This window comes from Oncorhynchus clarkii, chromosome 12 (genome assembly GCF_045791955.1).
Source record: "Oncorhynchus clarkii lewisi isolate Uvic-CL-2024 chromosome 12, UVic_Ocla_1.0, whole genome shotgun sequence".
Taxonomy (NCBI): Eukaryota; Metazoa; Chordata; class Actinopteri; order Salmoniformes; family Salmonidae; genus Oncorhynchus; species Oncorhynchus clarkii.
The window spans coordinates 66,799,372-66,820,436 of NC_092158.1; the positions used below are offsets into that span (position 1 = coordinate 66,799,372).

At 41.8% G+C, this 21,065-nt stretch overlaps 2 protein-coding genes across 2 annotated transcripts in view; one reads left to right on the top strand and one right to left on the bottom strand.

The window, feature by feature from the left end:
• The window catches only part of LOC139421073 (globoside alpha-1,3-N-acetylgalactosaminyltransferase 1-like), a 31,350-nt gene extending 21,384 nt beyond the window's left edge, over positions 1-9,966 (bottom strand). The window contains exons 1-2 of the mRNA XM_071171593.1: positions 9,696-9,966; positions 9,059-9,214 (exon numbers count right to left, since the gene is read on the bottom strand). The gene's annotated coding sequence lies outside the window, so the exon portion shown is untranslated. The remainder of the gene's footprint in view (positions 1-9,058; positions 9,215-9,695) is intronic.
• The window catches only part of LOC139421072 (integrin alpha-3-like), a 33,948-nt gene continuing 21,683 nt past the window's right edge, over positions 8,801-21,065 (top strand). Inside the window, exon 1 of the mRNA XM_071171591.1 lies at positions 8,801-9,216. Within this exon, the coding sequence (XP_071027692.1) occupies positions 9,017-9,216 (200 nt within the window). The 5' untranslated portion in view covers positions 8,801-9,016. The remainder of the gene's footprint in view (positions 9,217-21,065) is intronic.

Here is a 21,065-nt window from a genome sequence, read left to right on the forward strand (position 1 = left end):
ATTGTGTGGAGATTGCACCTGTACATTGTGCTGTGATGGCAATGGATATTTTACAATGTAATGTGTTAATATAGACCTGTCTGTAACACAGACCTATGATAAACCAAGGGCTATTGTAAATGAAGGGACATACATTTTTGCATTTTAATAATTTAACCAGTGCTCTTATCCAGAGTAACTTACCATCAGTGCATTCAACTAAGGTAGGTAAAACACCCACATTTCACAGTCATCTGCTAGACATCTGCTATTAAATACATTTTTAGCATGGCTAAGGCAGAACTGATGGGCAGCATCCATACTGTTCCTGCTGCATCTGAGAGAGATAAGAGAGACCAACACTGTATTGATCCATGTTAGCATTCTGGGGAAATGATCTGTGACTTACAGGAAAGTATCATTTTGTGTGTCACAATGTTTACAGATGACCTGAAGCCTGAGGGGACTGACAAACTGAATAAACCGTGCAATAAATAAGAACCTAATATGTATAAATATTGAACCACTACACATCGATAAAACATTTATTACACATCTTCCATTGCATTCTGTGTGCAGATTTGAACAAAGCTCTCAGGCAGCAGCTCCCTTGTCAGGGGCACAGATTAGATAAGTATAAGCTAATTCATCATACTAATGGCATGGTTAGAGGAGCACACTGTGGAGATGCATCATCTTTGTAGCTCTGGACAGACTCGATACTTGATACATTGGGGGTGGCAGGGTAGCCTAGTGGTTAGAGCTTTGGGCTAGTGACTGAAAGGTTGCAAGTTCGAATCCCTGAGCTGACAAGGTACAAATCTGTCGTTCTGCCCCCGAACAAGGCAGTCAACAACCCAAATCTGTCGTTGAAAATAAGAATTTGTTCTTGCCTAGTTAAATAAAGGTGAAATAGATTACATACTTGACCCCTGAATCCAATGTTAAAATAAACATTCTGACTTGATACCTCTGAAACAATGCTAACAAGAAGGGAATCGGTAGGCAGAGGCATTTTCAGAGATATCCTTGGTCAGACAGGACGTGGGAGCATTAAGACTGACAGGGGATATACATATGTCACGTAGTTTCAGAGCTATTCAATGAATTCCTACTCAGTCTGATAGTCTTGAACAACCTCCACACTAATCCATTTGGTTTAAAGTCAAACCGTCATCAATGCCTCTGAGTTTGAATGTTTAATATACAGTTAGCCCAATTCTAAAATAAGTAACTTAAACTGAACTTAATTTCAATTCCACAAGCCATTATCCAATATTCTGTACACTAAGGAAAGAGACTTGTTGTGACAGTCTGATTAGGAGAGACTTGCACATTTTCTGTTGCTTGTCAGCAGACCTGGTTTCAAATAGTATTTGACATGTTTTGCTCTAGTCTGCCTGGAGTGCCAGATGGGATTATATGGGCTATTCTACCGCTCAATTAAGCCAGACAAGCTCAGATAAAGTACAGTGCCTTGCGAAAGTATTCGGCCCCCTTGAACTTTGCGACCTTTTGCCACATTTCTGGCTTCAAACATAAAGATATAAAACTGTATTTTTTTTGTGAAGAATCAACAACAAGTGGGACACAATCATGAAGTGGAACGACATTTATTGGATATTTCAAACTTTTTTAACAAATCAAAAACTGAAAAATTGGGAGTGCAAAATTATTCAGCCCCTTTACTTTCAGTGCAGCAAACTCTCTCCAGAAGTTCAGTGAGGATCTCTGAATGATCCAATGTTGACCTAAATTACTAATGATGATAAACACAATCCACCTGTGTGTAATCAAGTCTCCGTATAAATGCACCTGCACTGTGATAGTCTCAGAGGTCCATCAAAAGTGCAGAGAGCATCATGAGAAACAAGGAACACACCAGGCAGGTCCAAGATACTGTTGTGAAGAAGTTTAAAGCCGGATTTGGATACAAAAAGATTTCCCAAGCTTTAAACATCCCAAGGAGCACTGTGTAAGCGATAATATTGAAATGGAAGGAGTATCAGACCACTGCAAATCTACCAAGACCTGGCCGTCCCTCTAAACTTTCAAGGAGAAGACTGATCAGAGATGCAGCCAAGAGGCCCATGATCACTCTGGATGAACTGCAGAGATCTACAGCTTAGGTGGGAGACTCTGTCCATAGGACAACAATCAGTCCTATATTGCACAAATCTGGCCTTTATGGAAGAGTGGCAAGAAGAAAGCCATTTCTTAAAGATATCCATAAAAAGTGTTGTTTAAAGTTTGCCACAAGCCACCTGGGAGACACACCAAACATGTTTAAGAAGGTGCTCTGGTCAGATGAAACCAAAATTGAACTTTTTGGCAACAATGCAAAACGTTATGTTTGGCGTAAAAGCAACACAGCTCATCACCCTGAACACACCATCCCCACTGTCAAACATGGTGGTGGCAGCATCATGGTTTGGGCCTGCTTTTCTTCAGCAGGGACAGGGAAGATGGTTAAAATTGATAGGAAGATGGATGGAGCCAAATACAGGACCATTCTGGAAGAAAACCTGATGGAGTCTGCAAAAGACCTGAGACTGGGATGGAGATTTGTCTTCCAACAAGACAATGATCTAAAACATAAAGCAAAATCTACAATGGAATGGTTCAAAAATAAACATATCCAGGTGTTAGAATGGCCAAGTCAAAGTTCAGACCTGAATCCAATCGAGAATCCGTGGAAAGAACTGAAAACTGCTGTTCACAAATGCTCTCCATCCAACCTCACTGAGCTCAAGCTGTTTTGCAAGGAGGAATGGGAAAAAATGTCAGTCTCTCGATGTGCAAAACTGATAGAGACATACCCCAAGCGACTTACAGCTGTAATCGCAGCAAAAGGTGGCGCTACAAAGTATTTAACTTAAGGGGGCTGAATAATTTTGCACGCCCAATTTTTCAGTTTTTGATTTGTTAAAGTTTGAAATATCCAATAAATGTCATTCCACTTCATGATTGTGTCCCACTTGTTGTTGATTCTTCACAAAAAAATACAGTTTTATATCTTTATGTTTGAAGCCAGAAATGTGGCAAAAGGTCGCAAAGTTCAAGGGGGCCGAATACTTTCGCAAGGCACTGTATTTGCAATGATTTGAAATAGTATTTGAACCCAGAACTGTTTGCCAGGCAAGGGGATGTATTGTATCTGTATGCTGACCTGCGTCTGACCGGGAAGCCATTTATCTGAGGATTGGGAGAGAGGAGGAAGGGGGTGTAATGGTTTAGGCTATCCTTGTTAGACTGGCCTGCAGATAAACTACTAGAGCTACAGCTGTTCCTGTTTCCTTATGGCTCCACACACACACGCGCACACACACACGCGCACACACACACAGCTAATTAGGACCTTCCTGTGTGACCCATCCCCTGTCACTGCCAAAAACTTCCTGTCGTGTCTAATCAGTGCAGGAAATGCTTCTGATGACAACTTGTGTGAAATATATCTAATCACAAAGACCAATTCTTTGATGGTGTGTTTCTAACTTTGTTGTTGACAATGTCTACAGGATACACACAGTATACACAAGCTGTGTTGAAAAAAAACAACCACAAAGCTTCCCCTTGAAATACGTGATTTCCTTGCCGACCATGTGTCCAGACATGAAATGTGCAATGTTGTTTAGTATGTATCATATTTCATACTGATTTGTGTGTTAACAGCAAGCATTGTGTGTGTGTGTGTGTGTGTGTGTGTGTGTGTGTGTGTGTGTGTGTGTGTGTGTGTGTGTGTGTGTGTGTGTGTGTGTGTGTGTGGTGTAGTGTACTGTATGTACTTCATATCTGAATTCCTCTAGATAGTGTATCACTGGGTGGGAGAAAGAGGGGAACAGAGGGAAGCGGCCTGTCTTTTCAATTATGTCGTCATTACATTATCAACAAGGAAGAATCCTGATTCCTTCGAATGTTAATCAAAGCTTTGGCTCTTCTGTAGTTGACTATGTCGGTGGCCCAAATGTCTCCCTATTCCCTATATAGTCCCCATAGGGTTTTAGTAAAAAGTATTGCACTATGTGTAGGGAATAGGGTGTCATTTGTTTGGGATGTAGCCTAGTTCTCCTCTGTATACAGTATGGAGTGGTTGTCTGTCTGTGAGCGCTCAGACTCTGTCCACCTCTCCTCTGCCTGGCTGGGACCGTGGGAAACAGACAGTGTATGGTGGAAAGATAGATCTGTTGGTTCTGCTATGTGACAGCCGTGGTGTGAAACCTCTACTGTGGGAGAAACCGTGTGGCATTTATTGAGCGGAAAGTGCAACTTTGTGCTTTCTCAAGACTTACAGTACATGCAAACAGTTTTAGCTTGCTACTACTAAGTTTGATTCAATATTAAGATGTCTTATCATGTGATACACTTACTATGAACCACATATACTTCCTACCATCATCAACACATCTCCTGATATTCATCCCATGATCGTGTCAATATAATACCAATGACTTGACAACAATGACTTGACACCAATGACTGTCAAGAGGAATTCAGTACCATATTACCAAATTCTGCATCCAAATCTTAGGAAGGCCTGGGTTTGAATACAGTATATTCCAACCATAGAATTAGGAATTAGTATGACTGGAATGTGTTCTATACTGTAAACTAAGATGCATGAGGTGCCAATATATCCTCCAAACACCAGCTTCAAGGGTATTACCAAGATATTCAAATTGTAATTGACATATTTTCATTAAAAACGTTATTTTGATGAATTTATTCATACTATTTCATCCTTACAGAAGATATGGTCCCCACACAAATCTAGGGTTGCTACCCAAGCCGCCTGGTCATTTGTTCTATCGGTTCGGTTGCTAGACACAGTTGTTCAGTCTTTTTGTTCTGTATCTATGGACACGACCCTGTCGTTCGTTCTATATGTTCCATTGCCATACTGGCGGGCAACGTTCTTATCCCTTGCTTGCTAGTGTTTATAATAGCAATAAGCTACCTCAGGGTTTATCATATATGGGCAATATACCACAGCTAAGGGCTGTATCCAGGCACTCTGCGTTGCGTCGTGCTAAGAAAAGCCCTTAGCCATAGTATATTGGCCATATACCACACCCTCTCGAGCCTTATTGCTTAAACATATCTACGGATCTCAGGGGGTTTCACATAAATTCACCTGCTCTATGACAGTGTCAAGTTCCGTCTATTCAAACTCAATGTGACAAGATCTGACCATCTAGGATGCCCTGCCAGGTTTGTGTTTGGAGTGTATTCAGCGCAAGTCGTCCATGTGTTACCCTGACTGTATGAAGTCTGACAGAGTAAGTGTGATATCTCCACCTGTCCAAACAAGATGTTGCTTTGATCACACAGGCAATCCTTCCTTAAGAAATCGTACAAGTGCATCCTCGAAAAGATAAGGCGTGTAAGTAAGCAAACATTGTTGGAACATAACAAGCAGCGATTTGGTTGTGAGGTACATGTGATTGCCTGTTGTAAGCGTTGAAACATGAAAATAACATGAGGCCACAGTTTGTATACTGCTTTTTTGTGGACATTAGGTCGAGACATTGTCCTCTACTTAGAGACAGTCATAATGGTTATAACCTGATGATGTTGCATCATTGGAATACCTATTTGTAATTGGATCGATCAATTACAGAATTTGAATTGAACTGACACCAAAGAGCAGTGATCCTCACCCTTTTCATTATGTACTTCAAAGTTCAAACCATTTCAAGTTCCAAAGAAGAATTGTCACTGACTCAGGACTGATGTATGGGGAATTCTCCGGCAACCACAACCTTTCCCTCAGTCTGCAGTAGTGAAAGGCTAAGAGCTTACAACTGCCAAGTTGCAAATGCTGGTACTGTATAATGTACAGAATAAGATCTTTGTTGCCCTTTTGGGAAAATTCCCCATTGATTATCAACGTGACACCCTGGCTCTGACACCCTATGCACGCACTACTTTTGTGCATTATGTATGGAATAGGGTGCCATTTGGGACATAACCCAATGCGCAATGTGGCACTGTCTACACTTCCTGTTTCCTGTCCGTCCCCTATTAGGGCCCCTGGGTGGGATGGAGAGTGTGGGAGGAACTGATAAGAGTACCCGGATGTAATAGGAACAATCACTGCAGTACAGGACAGAGGACAGAGTTTCATTACATTGGCCTACTACAGTACTTGCATAAGAAGGGTTTGGTTGGGATTTTATTTTAAGAAACTCCTCCCTCAAATCATGATTTTGTTTGAGTCTGGTGCCACTGATATGTTACGTAGAAGGGAAGTGAGTTGGTAGAGTTAGTCAGAGAGGAAGAAATAGTTTTTTTTATGATCACAGGGATGAACATTGTTTGGAAGTTTAATCTTGATTAGGCTTACTTCTTCTTCTTCATTGGGGTTTTATAACCGACTTCTTCTTCTTCATTGGGGTTTTATAACCGTGTGCATACCAGTATTTCGTACACTACCGCCACCTACTGGGCTTGGGTGTGATGAAACCATGGAGGTGTCCTAGACTCTGCACTCAAGTCTACATGAATGGAAGAAGGAATATATTGCTAAATGAATTACAGTTTTTTTCTGGACAGCTTTTGAGTAAGTTGGAGAGGGTGAAGCTTATTCCCCAGGGATGTGATCGTTCTTCTAAGCATTTGCCTTTGATGTTCATAGGTTTGACAGGGGAGGAGGATTTGATCTGTAGTTTCTGGTGCAGGACTTTTGAGAGAGTGATTGAGGCCATTGTGTCCTATTTGTAGATGGGTGATTATGGTTTCTGATCGTCTTGAGAGTCCTTTGTGGTTATTGCTGATTGAAACCAGTCAGTGCATGTTGTATTTATATTCCTTCCTGTTCCCCCTTCTGTCCATTCCTTTTGCCATTTGTCTGTTATTTTGATTCTGATGAGTGACTTCATTTCCTGATTTTAACTTTGGAACTATGATGTTGGTGTCGTCATGTAGGGCTCCTTCATCTGCCTTCTCGTTCCCAGGCACCCCCACGTGAGCTGGGACCCAAGGAAAGTTGACTGTTATGGCTTGGTGTAGAATCCCAGAAGTCATTTTTTTCTGGGTGAACTGTATATCTGGGATAGAGTTTCTGAGATGTGTCTTGTCACCGGGTCCTTGGAGCCGTCTGTGTAAATGTGTGTTTGCGACCTGGTATTGTGACCTTACATGCCCTGCTGTCAGCAGTCCTACCACCCGTTTATCCTCTCTTTCCAGAATCATCTCCAGTAGGCTACAGTGTACTTATCGGTGTGTAAAAAACGAACAAGACATTTGTGCCGTCTGGTTTGCTTAATATAAGGAATTTGATGTATAGCATTTACTTTTTAATTTTACTCAAGTGAGTATTTTTTTACACCACTGTACTTACAGTAAGTACATTTTAAACCAGATACTTTTAGAATTTTACTCAAGTGAGTATTTTGCTGGGTGACTTTCACTTTTAATGTGGGAAACATTTGACAATTGCATTGGTTTAACACCTGCCAAACATAGAGCCCAGAATCAGTTTGGTGAAAAGGTGACATTCAATATCGGGCAGAAAGATGATTCATTCATCCTGATTTTTTTAGGTTGTTACTCACTCATAACCATTTCACAAATGCTACTCTGAAGTAAGAGGTGCGTTCAAGTCAAATCAACGTTTTTTTTTTCAGCCAGCAATAACTGTCACAGCAGCTGCTACCTGGTGTGCCTGCTCAGAAGAAGGCTTGCTCAGAACAAGGCTGTGGGAAACTTCTACAATGGTTGAGAGATAGAAGGGATAGAGAGGAGAAGAAGTGAGGGATAATGTGAATTATTGAAGGAAAAAAAACAAGAGGAAGGACAACGATAACCTGGCTTTGTGATTCTGAAACAAATTCTTGAACCCGTAACTCAGTCAGACATCATCATCAAAAGCATTCCTACGGGAAACCTCACAGAGAGAGATGTGCCTTGGGGGCATACACTGTCTACTACAAGCATTATTATGTGAAATTACATGGCATTCTTCTAAGAAAGATCAACATAATTAAGTCATATGGGAGTATTCCTTAATGACCTCACAGAACTCTGCTCATAAACTTTTCAACTACTATAGACAGTGAGAACAGTGTGTGTTGTTATAACAGTTGTTCAGCATTATTCAAAGGTTATCCTACACTCCGTGTATCCAACTGCAAATGAACTGTATTGCAGAAGAGCAAGGTTAAAGGTTAAAGCGCATGTTTACTTTTTTATTTTGCAATTTGTCTACCAGCCATAATTATTCCAATCACCACTTTCTCCTTGGGGCACTATAGACACACTTACATATCATATTCTAAACTCCCACACTACTTGGAGATACACTGTCTAGACTAGAGAATAGGCCACTCTATGCTGTCTGGCAAGGATTCTCACAATGCATAATTGCAATTGCTCTATTGGTAGTCTGGAGCTGTCCAACCTGTACCGTAACATAGTAAATGTAAACCTGAGACACTCCAATTAATATGATACATTACGTTTCGTAGGGTGTGTATTCATTTGTGGATGGATGTCCATCATCCATTATGTATGATATGTTACGATGTTGCAATTCGTACAATATGTTAAGAATTTGCTAAATGTATGATGTGTTGTGAATTATGTTTTATGTCTTATGTAACAATACCAAACGTAACATATTATAATTATTTGAGTGTCCTGTTTTAAATTTACTTGGTAATGTCAGTGTATGAGACCAGGCTGAGCTGTCGTGCAGACAAGGTGCCTGCGCGCGCCCAATTTAATCTCGGTACAACCTCCCAATGATTTCATTTATGATGACCGCACTACACCCCGGAAGAATGACTAATGTGTGCACTGTACAGTGAGCACGTTTGAGGTTCAATCGGCCGTATTTGGTTGTATGTATTTGACGACAGAAGGGAGAGAGAACGGAGCGGAGAGAGGGAGGTAGGGTAGAGTTCGTTGAGGGCTGCTCAGTGCGCACTGTTATTTGACTTGAGAGAAAGATTCGAAAGTCATTAAAAAAAAAAAAATACAACAAAGTCTGCATTTGAACAACGGATGTTAGAGAAGAAAATATAATAAGGAATTCCACATGGCAATCTTTCAACTACTCCGGTTTTCTACGAATACCTACTATCTCCTGTTGCTTGTCCTGTTGTGCACAGTACATATTCTTCAGGGGTTCAACCTGGATGTGCGGTTCCCTGTTGTCAAGGAAGGAAAGACCCCGGGAAGTCTCTTTGGGTTCTCGGTGGCACTTCACAAACAGATGGTGGGAGAGAAAAGATACCTGTAAGTGTTGTCAAATGTTAGATTTGATCAATCTTGCTATTCTAGAATGTGCACAGGCAAGATAAAGGGAAATAATATGGCATTGCATCTGTGGATGTCAAACTACCTTTCAGTACTGTAACGGAAACCTGTAAATTATAGATGATTTGGGGTATTATCAACAGTAAAAACAGCACACTGTAAATTATGGTGCATTGTGGGAAAATAATTGCTTTATTTTGAATGGTACTGTAATTCCAGCCCACAGAAAACAGTACCATACATTATGCTGTGTAAACACTTTACCTAGCAGCCACCCTGCTTGCACATATTCCTTGTGATTACAGTAAAATACTGTGATTACGGTAGAATTTACATTTTTTACAGGATAATACAGTCAATTTTATGCCATTGTACTGTGTTGTTACACAGTACTTTTTTTATACTATATTTATATTCCAGTAGGTGTACTGTAATATGAAACACAGAAATGTACTTGCCACTGAGCTGCCTGTAAGTTACTGTCAAATTCCTGGCTGTCGCTTCTCCGTGATTTAAGTTCAGCAACAAACACTTCAATCTGTCTAGCTCTGGAAAACTCTTATATGCAGGCTAAATGTCACATTAGGATCAAACATGTCTACTGGAGTTTTACCAGGCTACAAACATTTTGAGGTTTGTACATTCATGCAATTTATAACATAAACCATGGTACCATCATAAACACATTTGCACACACAGGCCTAAGCATGCACATGCAACAGGAACAGTAAAAACATGGTGCTGGGGATATAGTTTAACCCCATGCAAGGTGTGGATAAGGTTCATTCTGTTCAGTAAATGATTAATCTCCATGTCTCAACTACACAATAATCATGACTCACAGTCTGACAGAGTAGGCTAGGCTCAACCAAGCTCATGGAGGTGGGTGACCATTCATGATGGTACTTGTCTTGAGCAAGGAACAACAAATGTTTGCCAGTATTGGTCAGGCTTGGTGATAGTGTAGCTGGGGGCCATGCAAACTGATAGAAGTACACAGAGAACAAACATTTGTAACGAAGATATTTTTTTTGATGTTTTATTGAGGATATTTGATATACATCTCCTTTGGGTGCCACCTGTCTTAAAAGCCCCAATGGAACCACAAAACTTTTCATTAAACCTTTTGCGTCTTTATGTCCCCGGAGGGAAATGATTAGAGCTTCCCAATAAAAACACAGACTTTTCTTTTGGTGGGCAAAAGCTGAACATCGGAATGCGTTCTCTGACCTAGAAGAACATCAAATCAAATCAGATCTAACTTTATTTGTTCACATGCGCCGAATACAACAAGTGTAGACCTTACCGTGAAATGCTTACTTACAATCCCTTAACCAACAGTGCAGTTCAAGAAGAGTTAAGAAAATATTTACCAAATAAACTAAAGTAAAAAATTAAAAAGAATAAAAAGTAACACAATAACATAACAATAACAAGGCTACATACCGGGGGTACCGGTACCGAGTCAGTGTGTGGGGATACAGGTTAGTTGAGGTAATTTGTACATGTAGGTAGGGGTAAAGTGACTATGTATAAATAATTGACAGTGAGTAGCAGCAGTGTAGAAAACAAATGGAGGGGGTGTAAATAGTCCGGTGGCTATTTGATGAATTGTTTGGCTTGGGGGTAGAAGCTGTTAAGGAGCCTTTTGGTCCGGTACCGCTTGCCGTGCGGTAGCAGAGAAAACAGTCTATGACTTGTGTGATTGGAGTCTCTGACACTTTTATGGGCTTTTCTCTGACACTGCCTATTATATAGGTCCTGGGTGGCAGGAAGCTAGAGCCCAGTGATGTACGCCCTACCCTCTGTAGACCCTTATGGTCAGATGCCGAGCAGTTTCCATACCAGGCGGTGATGCTACTGGTCAGGATGCTCTCGATGGTGCAGCTGTAGAACTTTTTGAGGAAATCTGGGGACCCATGCCACATCTTTTCAGTCTCCTGAGGGGGAAAACGTTTTGTGTGTGCCCTCTTCTTGGTGTGTTTGGACCATGATAATTCATTGGTGATATGGACATCAAGGAACTTGAAACTCTCGACCCACTCCACTACAGCCCTGTCGATGTTAATGGGGGCCTGTTCGGCCCGCCTTTTCCTGTAGTCCACGATCAGCTCCTTTGTCTTGCTCAGGTGTTCCTGTTGTCCACGTGGGAAAGGGCAGTGTGGAATGTGATTGAGATTGTGTCATCTGTGGATCTGTTGGGGTGGTATGTGAATTGGAGTGGGTCTAAGGTATCTGGGAGGATGCTGTGGATGTGAGCCATTACCAGCCTTTCAAAGCACTGCATGGCTTCCAACGTGAGTGCTACAGGGCGGTAATCATTTAGGCAGGTTACCTTCGCTTCCTTGGGCACAGGGACCATGGTGGTCTGCTTGAAACATGTAGGTATTACAGACTCGGTCAGGGAGAGGTTGAAAATATCAGTGAAGATATTTCTGCACATGCTTTGAGATCACATCATGGTAATCCGTCTGGCCCTGCAGATTTGTGAATGTTGACCTGTTTAAAGGTCTTGCTCACATTGGCTACCGAGAGCGTTATCACACAGTCATCCAGAACAGCTGATGCTCTCGTGCATGCTTCAGTGTTGCTTGCCTCGATGCAAGCATAAAAGGTGTTTAGCTGGTAGGCTTGCATCACTGGGCACCTCGCATCTGGGTTTCCCTTTGCAGTCCGTAATAGTTTAAGCCATGCCACATCCGACAAGCGTCAGAGCCGGTAAAGTAGGATTCAATCTTAATCCTGTATTGACGCTTTGCTTGTTTGATGGTTGGCATAACAGGATTTCCTACAAGAGTCCAGATTAGTGTCCTGCTCCTTGAAGCGGCAGCTCTAGCCTTTAGCTCGATGAGGATGTTGCCAGTAATCTATGACTTCTGGTTGGGATATGTACGTATGGTCACTGTGGGGACAACGTTGTCAATGCACTTATTGATGAAGCCGATGACTAAGGTGATATACTCCTCAATGCCATTGGATGAATCCCGGAACATATTCCAGTCTGTGCTATCAAAACAGTCCTGTAGCTTAGCATCCGTGTCGTCTGACCACTTCTGTATTGAGCGAGTCACTGGTACTTCCTGCTTTAGTTTTTGCTTGGAATCAGGAGGATAGAATTATGGTCAGATTTGCCAAATGGAGGGTGGGGGAGAGCTTTGTATGCATGTCTGTGCGTGGAGTAAAGGTGGTCTAGAGTTTTTTTCCTCTGGTTGCACATGTGACATGCTGGTAAAGATTTGGTAAAACTGTTTTAAGTTTGCCTGCATTAGAGTCCCCGGCCACTAGGAGCACTGCTTCTGGATGAGCATTTTCTTGTTTGCTTATGGCCTTATAGAGTTGGTTGAGTGTGGTCTTAGTGCCAGCATCGGTGGTGGTAAATAGACAGCTACAAATAATTTAGATGAGAACTCTCTTGGTAGATAGTGTGGTCTACAGCTACAGATAAGGTACTCTACCTCAGGCGAGCAATACCTTGAGACTTCTTTAATATTAGGTATCGCGACACCAGCCGTTATTGACAAAAAGACACACACCCACCCCTCATCTTACCAACCTTACCAGCTTTTTCTCTGTTCTGCCGATGCATGGAAAATCCCGCCAGCTCAATATTATTTGTGTTGTCCTTCCGCCACGACTCAGTAAAACATAAGATATGATCGTTTTTATTGTCCCGTTGGTAGGATAATCGTAATCATAGGTCATCAATTTTATTTTCCAATGATTGCAAGTAGAACGGATGACAGTGGGAGTTTACTCGCTCGCCTCCGGATTCTCAGAAGGCAGCCCGATCTGCGCCCTCTAATCCTCCATCTTTTCTTCACCCAAATTACGGGGATTTGGCCTTGTTCCCAAGAAAGCAGTATATCCTTCTCGTCGGACTCGTTAAAGGAGAAAGCTTCTTCCAGTTCGTGGTGAGTAATCGCTGTTCTGATGTCCAGAAGTTATTTTCAGTCATAAGAGACGGTAGCAGCAACATTATGTACAAAATTTGTTTAAAAAATAAAAATTACAAACAAAAAAACTAACAAAATAGCAGCCATCCGCTTCAGTGCCATCTTATCAAAGAGGCTTTCAGCCAAATATAACGGAGTGGCACCACAAGACTCTGTTAGCCTGCTGAGCTAAAGCCTGGGTGTCTTCAGGCCTCAGCCACAGGCAAGGTCACGAATCACGTGATCATATTCCACCGGACCATCTCCGTTACACACATAATGGGCTATGCCCTTTCCTGGTCATGGGCAACTACTCCCCAAGTGTGTGACCTCATCATCCAATAGTCCAGTATTGAATTGTATTTCTTCCCTCCGACCCATTAACCAGCTCTCCCAGTCCTCCCAGCTCTGATTTAGCTGGGCATTTAATTGGTGAGTCCCTCCAGAGCTGGAGAGCAGCTCTCTTAAGGACCTAGGTGGAAGATGACAAAGGTTAAGAGAACGGAATTGTAATATCCCATAACTGTTTGCGAAAATGAATTAGTTTGTTTTCTAAGGCTGCCACATGGAATTATTACATTGTCTTAACCTTGTCATCTTCAACCTAGTTAAGGACGAGTAATTATAGGCTTCCTGGGAGTTTGTCCCCCGTCCTCCACAAGCCACCAATCACCTTTAATGGCCCACAAAGTTCCGCTGAGACCTGAGAGTGGACAAGGCGATGTGTCATGTATTTTTTTATGTCAATTTCTTTGCTGTTTCTGTGGAACCATTGGGCTGGTACAAACCGGATGCCCTTGTAGTGACATCACTACATGTTAAACGTTCCTTGATTTATTTGACCAGTGTTTGAGTGGCCAGAGTGTGGTCAAGGAGAGAGTTGAAGTGAGAGTGCCACACCTGTGCGCACACACACACACACACACACACACACACACACACACACACACACACACACACACACACACACACACACACACACACACACACACACACACACACACACACTCTCTCTCTCTCTTTTACTCACTTGCATGCTTACTTTATTTCACACATTTAGAAAACCCTACACAGACTTGCCCACAACATGAGCCTACTGAGTCACACAAATAAGCACATTTACTTAAAATGCAGACACTGTTACTGTTCAAATGCATATACAAATTGCTCCCAGCACTCAGACAATTGCCTCTTGTATAATTCCCCTGGGAAGATGCCTGGTCTTGGCTTTAGCAATCCTCCACTTTGTCCTCTGGCTGGTTGCAGTAATAGTGGCAGGAGGAGATGCTTAGCTAAGGCTGTTCTGCTGTAGCCCCAACAGGCCTGGTGGTTGGCTCATAATGCCAGCCCCTCCCTCAGGGCGGATGGCATGCCACGGATTACACAATAGGGGCATGTCATGCAACAGGCCTGCAGGTCTTACATACAGGCTGTTTTCTTTTTATTACAATGGGATCTGATGCTGGGCATAACACAATCCTGTTTTGATTGAAAGGCCCGACATCAGCGCTGTAGGGAAAATGTGGTGAGTCCCAAGATTGAACATCTCTAGCTCTGTGTAGTACGTCCAATATGAGGTCAAACATAATGGGAAAGGGCAGGTAGTTTTACCTAACATCATCCGCAGGATTTTGTTGTGCGCTTGAATCGAGGTAGAATCACATGTAGGACTCTGTATCTTTTATTGTGTCTATCTGTATGTGTGTTTTATGTGTGTAATGTCTTGTTACGATGACTTAACTAAACTGTAAAGCAGTGCACAACTACGTAACCACTCTGTATAGTATACTGTAGGCCTGTGTATGTGAACACTACCCACACAATCCTGACCATTTGACTTAGAATCTCCCATTTGACACAGACACAAAGCATGTCCCAAAATGTGGGCAAACTATTTAATTATAGGCCACACGCACGTATCTTCCTCAAAATTACTCATAAAAGGAGGGCTGTGGATAGTTTTCAGTCAAGTAGGAGCTTTGTTAAAGGGACATTTTCAAAATGTTTCAACTTCATGTTCATCATCTCCAGCACCACCCCAACATCAACATATGTGGAAATGCCAAGTTTCTATGTTTTGTAGTAAAAAAAAAGAGAGAGGACGATTTGTGTTTCCAATGACTTCATCAACAAGTTAGTAGACAATTAGTTGGCAATGCTTTACTCATAATTGGTTAAAATCACGATGCACACAGAGGATGTCATTGGAAACACTTACAGTGCCTTGCGAAAGTATTCGGCCCCCTTGAACTTTGCGACCTTTTGCCACATTTCAGGCTTCAAACATAAAGATATAAAACTGTATTTTTTTGTGAAGAATCAACAAGTGGGACACAATCATGAAGTGGAATGACATTTATTGGATATTTCAAACTTTTTTAACAAATCAAAAACTGAAAAATTGGGCGTGCAAAATTATTCAGCCCCCTTAAGTTAATACTTTGTAGCGCCACCTTTTGCTGCGATTACAGCTGTAAGTCGCTTGGGGTATGTCTCTATCAGTTTTGCACATCGAGAGACTGACATTTTTTCCCATTCCTCCTTGCAAAACAGCTCGAGCTCAGTGAGGTTGGATGGAGAGCATTTGTGAACAGCAGTTTTCAGTTCTTTCCACAGATTCTCGATTGGATTCAGGTCTGGACTTTGACTTGGCCATTCTAACACCTGGATATGTTTATTTTTGAACCATTCCATTGTATATTTTGCTTTATGTTTTGGATCATTGTCTTGTTGGAAGACAAATCTCCGTCCCTGTCTCAGGTCTTCTGCAGACTCCATCAGGTTTTCTTCCAGAATGGTCCTGTATTTGGCTCCATCCATCTTCCCATCAATTTTAACCATCTTCCCTGTCCCTGCTGAAGAAAAGCAGGCCCAAACCATGATGCTGCCACCACCATGTTTGACAGTGGGGATGGTGTGTTCAGGGTGATGAGCTGTGTTGCTTTTACGCCAAACATAACGTTTTGCATTGTTGCCAAAAAGTTCAATTTTGGTTTCATCTGACCAGAGCACCTTCTTCCACATGTTTGGTGTGTCTCCCAGGTGGCTTGTGGCAAACTTTAAACAACACTTTTTATGGATATCTTTAAGAAATGGCTTTCTTCTTGCCACTCTTCCATAAAGGCCAGATTTGTGCAATATACGACTGATTGTTGTCCTATGGACAGAGTCTCCCACCTCAGCTGTAGATCTCTGCAGTTCATCCAGAGTGATCATGGGCCTCTTGGCTGCATCTCTGATCAGTCTTCTCCTTGTATGAGCTGAAAGTTTAGAGGGACGGCCAGGTCTTGGTAGATTTGCAATGGTCTGATACTCCTTCCATTTCAATATTAACGCATGCACAGTGCTCCTTGGGATGTTTAAAGCTTGGGAAATCTTTTTGTATCCAAATCCGGCTTTAAACTTCTTCACAACAGTATCTCGGACCTGCCTGGTGTGTTCCTTGTTCTTCATGATGCTCTCTGCGCTTTTAACGGACCTCTGAGACTATCACAGTGCAGGTGCATTTATACGGAGACTTGATTACACACAGGTGGATTGTATTTATCATCATTAGTCATTTAGGTCAACATTGGATCATTCAGAGATCCTCACTGAACTTCTGGAGAGAGTTTGCTGCACTGAAAGTAAAGGGGCTGAATAGTTTTGCACGCCCAATTTTTCAGTTTTTGATTTGTTAAAAAAGTTTGAAATATCCAATAAATGTCGTTCCACTTCATGATTGTGTCCCACTTGTTGTTGATTCTTCACAAAAAAATACAGTTTTATATCTTTATGTTTGAAGCCTGAAATGTGGCAAAAGGTCGCAAAGTTCAAGGGGGCCGAATACTTTCGCAAGGCACTGTATATTTCTTTCCCCACAAACACAGGAACCAGCCATTTTCACACATGTTGTAGCTGGAGATTATAAATATGAAGTTGAAAAATTGTGTAAGTAAGTCAACACCTATTTGTTTGATGTGTTTCTTCAGTTGTGGGTTGTCTTCAGCAAAGCCTCGGTGGGTGATGAGACTGTGCCAAGTTAAGTCATTTGGAAAAACATCTCAGCCATATTAACATTTAATTATGGTGTCGGGCTGAACCAGTAAACACAATGCACGGGCCAGGCCGTATGCAATTCATTATGATTTTGTAGAATATGATGTTAGCTCATGTCCCTAACACACACCCCCCTCAAAATGTTGCATTTATGCCGGTATTCTTCTTAGGTTGAATGAACTTGTCAGTGATTTATTTTATTGCTCTCATTCTGTCATTTTAGTTGTTACCTCTGACTCTCAGTGTCTTTCACGAGTTCATAGCAGCAACATCCTGATTGTTAACCAGATGTGATGAGCTGTTTTTGTCGTTTATGTCTTGTCCCCTCCACACATTCTTGTGTAGTTGCCCACGCCATCTGTGGAAGACACCGGAAGGTGGTTTCATACACGACGTAACAAAATGACCGTAGTCGAGTAGCCCTTTAAAGAGAAGTGTCTTATGATATTGAGACGAGATATGGGGAACGGAGAATGTGCAGCTCTTCATGTGATAGGCCATCTAAGGGCAAGAGTCTGTCCTGGTCAGGTCATGTTGTCAGGAAAATGACCCTAGCCTTAATGGTGTCCTCCTTGTATTGTGTGACTGTAGCTGGGGTTATGATGGTATTATGTGGCCTGGATGGATGGGTCTGTCTGAAGGCTTCCTGGTTGCTGGTCCGGGAAGGAGCAAGAGTCTTGACTGGGTTCCTGTTGTATGGTCCCCTAGGAAAAGGCTGTTCAGTGTCTGCAGAGAAGACATGAGAACACATGGCCTGGGGGGGGCCGGGCTATTATTGTTTGGGCCAGGAGGTTTTTCCTGACCATATGACCTCACCGAGAAAAACTACTGTCCAGTTTCCTGGTCTGGAAAACCAGTTTCCTGGTCGGTTTCCTGGTCTGGTTGCTTTGTGTAACCCCGGCCAATACACAGATCTGAGTTCGACTTTTGGCAACCCAATGGTTCTGAGGCAGCACTTGCAGGTTATTTCTTCGTAGAGCTGCTGTTGCATAGCCCTATGGGTTTGGTGTGGGTGATTTGGGGAGGTTGGGTGGGGTTTAGAGGGTTTTGTTGGGGATGTGCAGGGTATGTCCTCAGAGACAAGGCACAACACAGCCTGGAGAAGCTTGTATAAAGCACAGAAATCTGGATCTTACTGCAGTAGATGGGAATGAAATCGTGAGTGCACTGAGAAGCAAGGCTTGCATTCAATTTGACCGGTCTAGCAAAGCCGGGGTCTGCCAAGTAGTTCTTAATAGAGAGAACTGAGGCAATACATTGGTAACCCAATTATTTCTCTTACAAAGGTCACTTACTGTACAGGGAAATTACAGTTATACCCCTACACTTCATCGTTTGTATATATTTGTGTTCAAATGTGTGTGTGTGTGTGTGTGTGTCCTGTCCGTGTTATCAATTGTCATATGATCTGTAGGCCCAAGGGACTGAAGAAGTGTTATACTTCATGCACAAACAAATCTCTCTTTGAGTACCCTCAGCCGCTCCATGTGTTTGATGTATTCCAGACCACCTAGCACACCTGATTCAACTGATGAAAGGCTTGGTGATTAGTTGTGGATTCGATCAGGTGTGATAGTAATGGATTTCATCAAATAAGTGGAATGGCTGGGAGTACTCAGCGAGATTTCCTCATTAGGCGATCTGTCAGACAGCTCCAGGAGCTAGTTGGTTCTCTGAATCAATAGGCTGATCAATAGTGTCGTCCCCACACAGGCTCCGACTGGAATGCAGCTCTAATTAGAGAAGATCAGTTCTGACGACTGACAAGCCGGTCTCAGATCCGTGTTGGATTCAAGTCAAGTGACACACAGCAACTCTTGTCTTACAAGAGGGTTACAGTGTTAGCGGTTTCTCCAATATTATTTACTCAGTCACCAGGTGATGGACTCTCTTACGCCAGGATACTGGTATGTCCCCTTCCCTCTTTCTTCCAATATCATAGTGATTCAATTGGATATCCAACAAAAATCAGAGAGATTTGCTAGAAATTGCTCCACCATTTCACGGTTGCTAAAATTAGAATAGTTAGCCTATTTTCAGTTTATTTGACAGAACAAGCAAGTATAGTGTAGAGAATAAAAAATAAACCGCTGTGAAATAAATTTTCCATAACCCAAAATACTGTATTTTCAGCTGTTTGAAGCTGGTGTTCAAAACCGAAAGTAAAATATGCAAAAATAAACTTAAGAACGGGAAGCATAGAAATAGCGCACCTAGTCTAAGAAGCGGTAGAGCTGTTCTTTCTTTTAATGAGAATGACAGACCTATAGCACACATTTCTACGCGAATTTGGTTGGTTGCCCAAAAAGTGACATATTGCAGCTTTAAAGACTGGCTAAGAGAGAAGTAAGACACCCTAGAGCTGGTTCTTCCCTTCAAGGAAAGCTGCTGGTGTCTGGCCCCTTTTTATGGCGGGTTAAGCTGACCTGAAGTACTGTAGGAATTCGAGCAGTCAAATCAACCCTCAGATGAATGTGTCGAGGCATTAATAATGCGTTTAGAATACCTCATGATGCAACAGGGAACCATCAGGGCAAAGGGTAATACTGTGCTTGGCTCAGATCCAGCTGCTTCAACATCTCTATCCCTGTAAAGAGATGATGAGAACTTAACTGGTTCAAACCATTCAATAGAAAGAGGCTACAGCAGCTATTGCGGCAGCTTTTGTATCCCGGCAAAACATTTGGTTGAAAGAGGTACAGTACTAACGACAGTAAGGCAACATTGTTTTTGTTTCCTAAAACCCTCCATTTGCTACAGAGGTTTACCACCTGTTTTAATGAAAGATAAAGAATGGTTGCGAAATATGTGTTGTATTCATTAGCACATGGGGTTAACCTGTTTTTTTTTAATGTATATATATTATTTATTAATACATTTCTACCTGTTTTTATTTAAAACAATATTTTTTTATTAATACACTTCATTAAAATGATAAACAGCTGTTATAGCTGTGGAAATAATTTTGTGTATATTGTAGTTTGATATTTAAGTGATAATGCACTCAGTCGGTGTTTGAAGGAAATACTGACACGGGTGTTCATAGGCCCGAGACGAAGTCTAGGGCTGGAAAACCGTGCCAATATATCCCCTAAACACTGGCTTCGAGGGCATTATCACTTTTATAGAACAGGTTACCAACATATTCAAATAATGATTGACATATTTTCATTAACTTTATTTTGATTAATTTATTGATACTATTTAATCCTTCCTCAAGATATAGTGCTGACACAAATCTAGGGTTGCTTTCCAAGCCAGCTGGTCGTTCGTTATATCAGTTCGGTTGCTAGAGACGCAACCCAGTTGTTCAGTCTTTTTGTTCTGTATCTATGGATGCGACCCAGTCTTTCATTCTAAATGTTCCATTGCCATACTGGCTGGCAAGGTTCTTATCCCTTGCTTGCTAGCTAGCCAACTACGGCTAACTTACATTCACGTCAAAAAGCTGCCAGACTAACAACAAAGTAGCAGCATTTGCATTTTTGTGTTTTCTGTTGACATTTATTTGGATACATCCATAACAATGAGCTAATGAGGCGCGATTTTGCCTGGCTTTGAAAATGTGCTCTCTCGTCAGGACACTGTTGTTCAATTTGAATATTGAAACAATGTTGCAAATGTTGGAGAGACAGACAGAAGTCTAAAAGAAATGTGAAATAATGTCTAGATGCTTTTCATAGTGGAGATCGAGTTTATAAATTGCTTGGCTGGGCTGATGCGTGGGATTGGATTGGAGTGGATTGCGCAGTCAGATGGAACAGAGTAAATAGACATTTTAACATCATAGATTTAGCCGGTGGTAACTTGTGGAATAGACACCGGCTGGAATGCGGTTTTAACCAATCAGCATTCAGG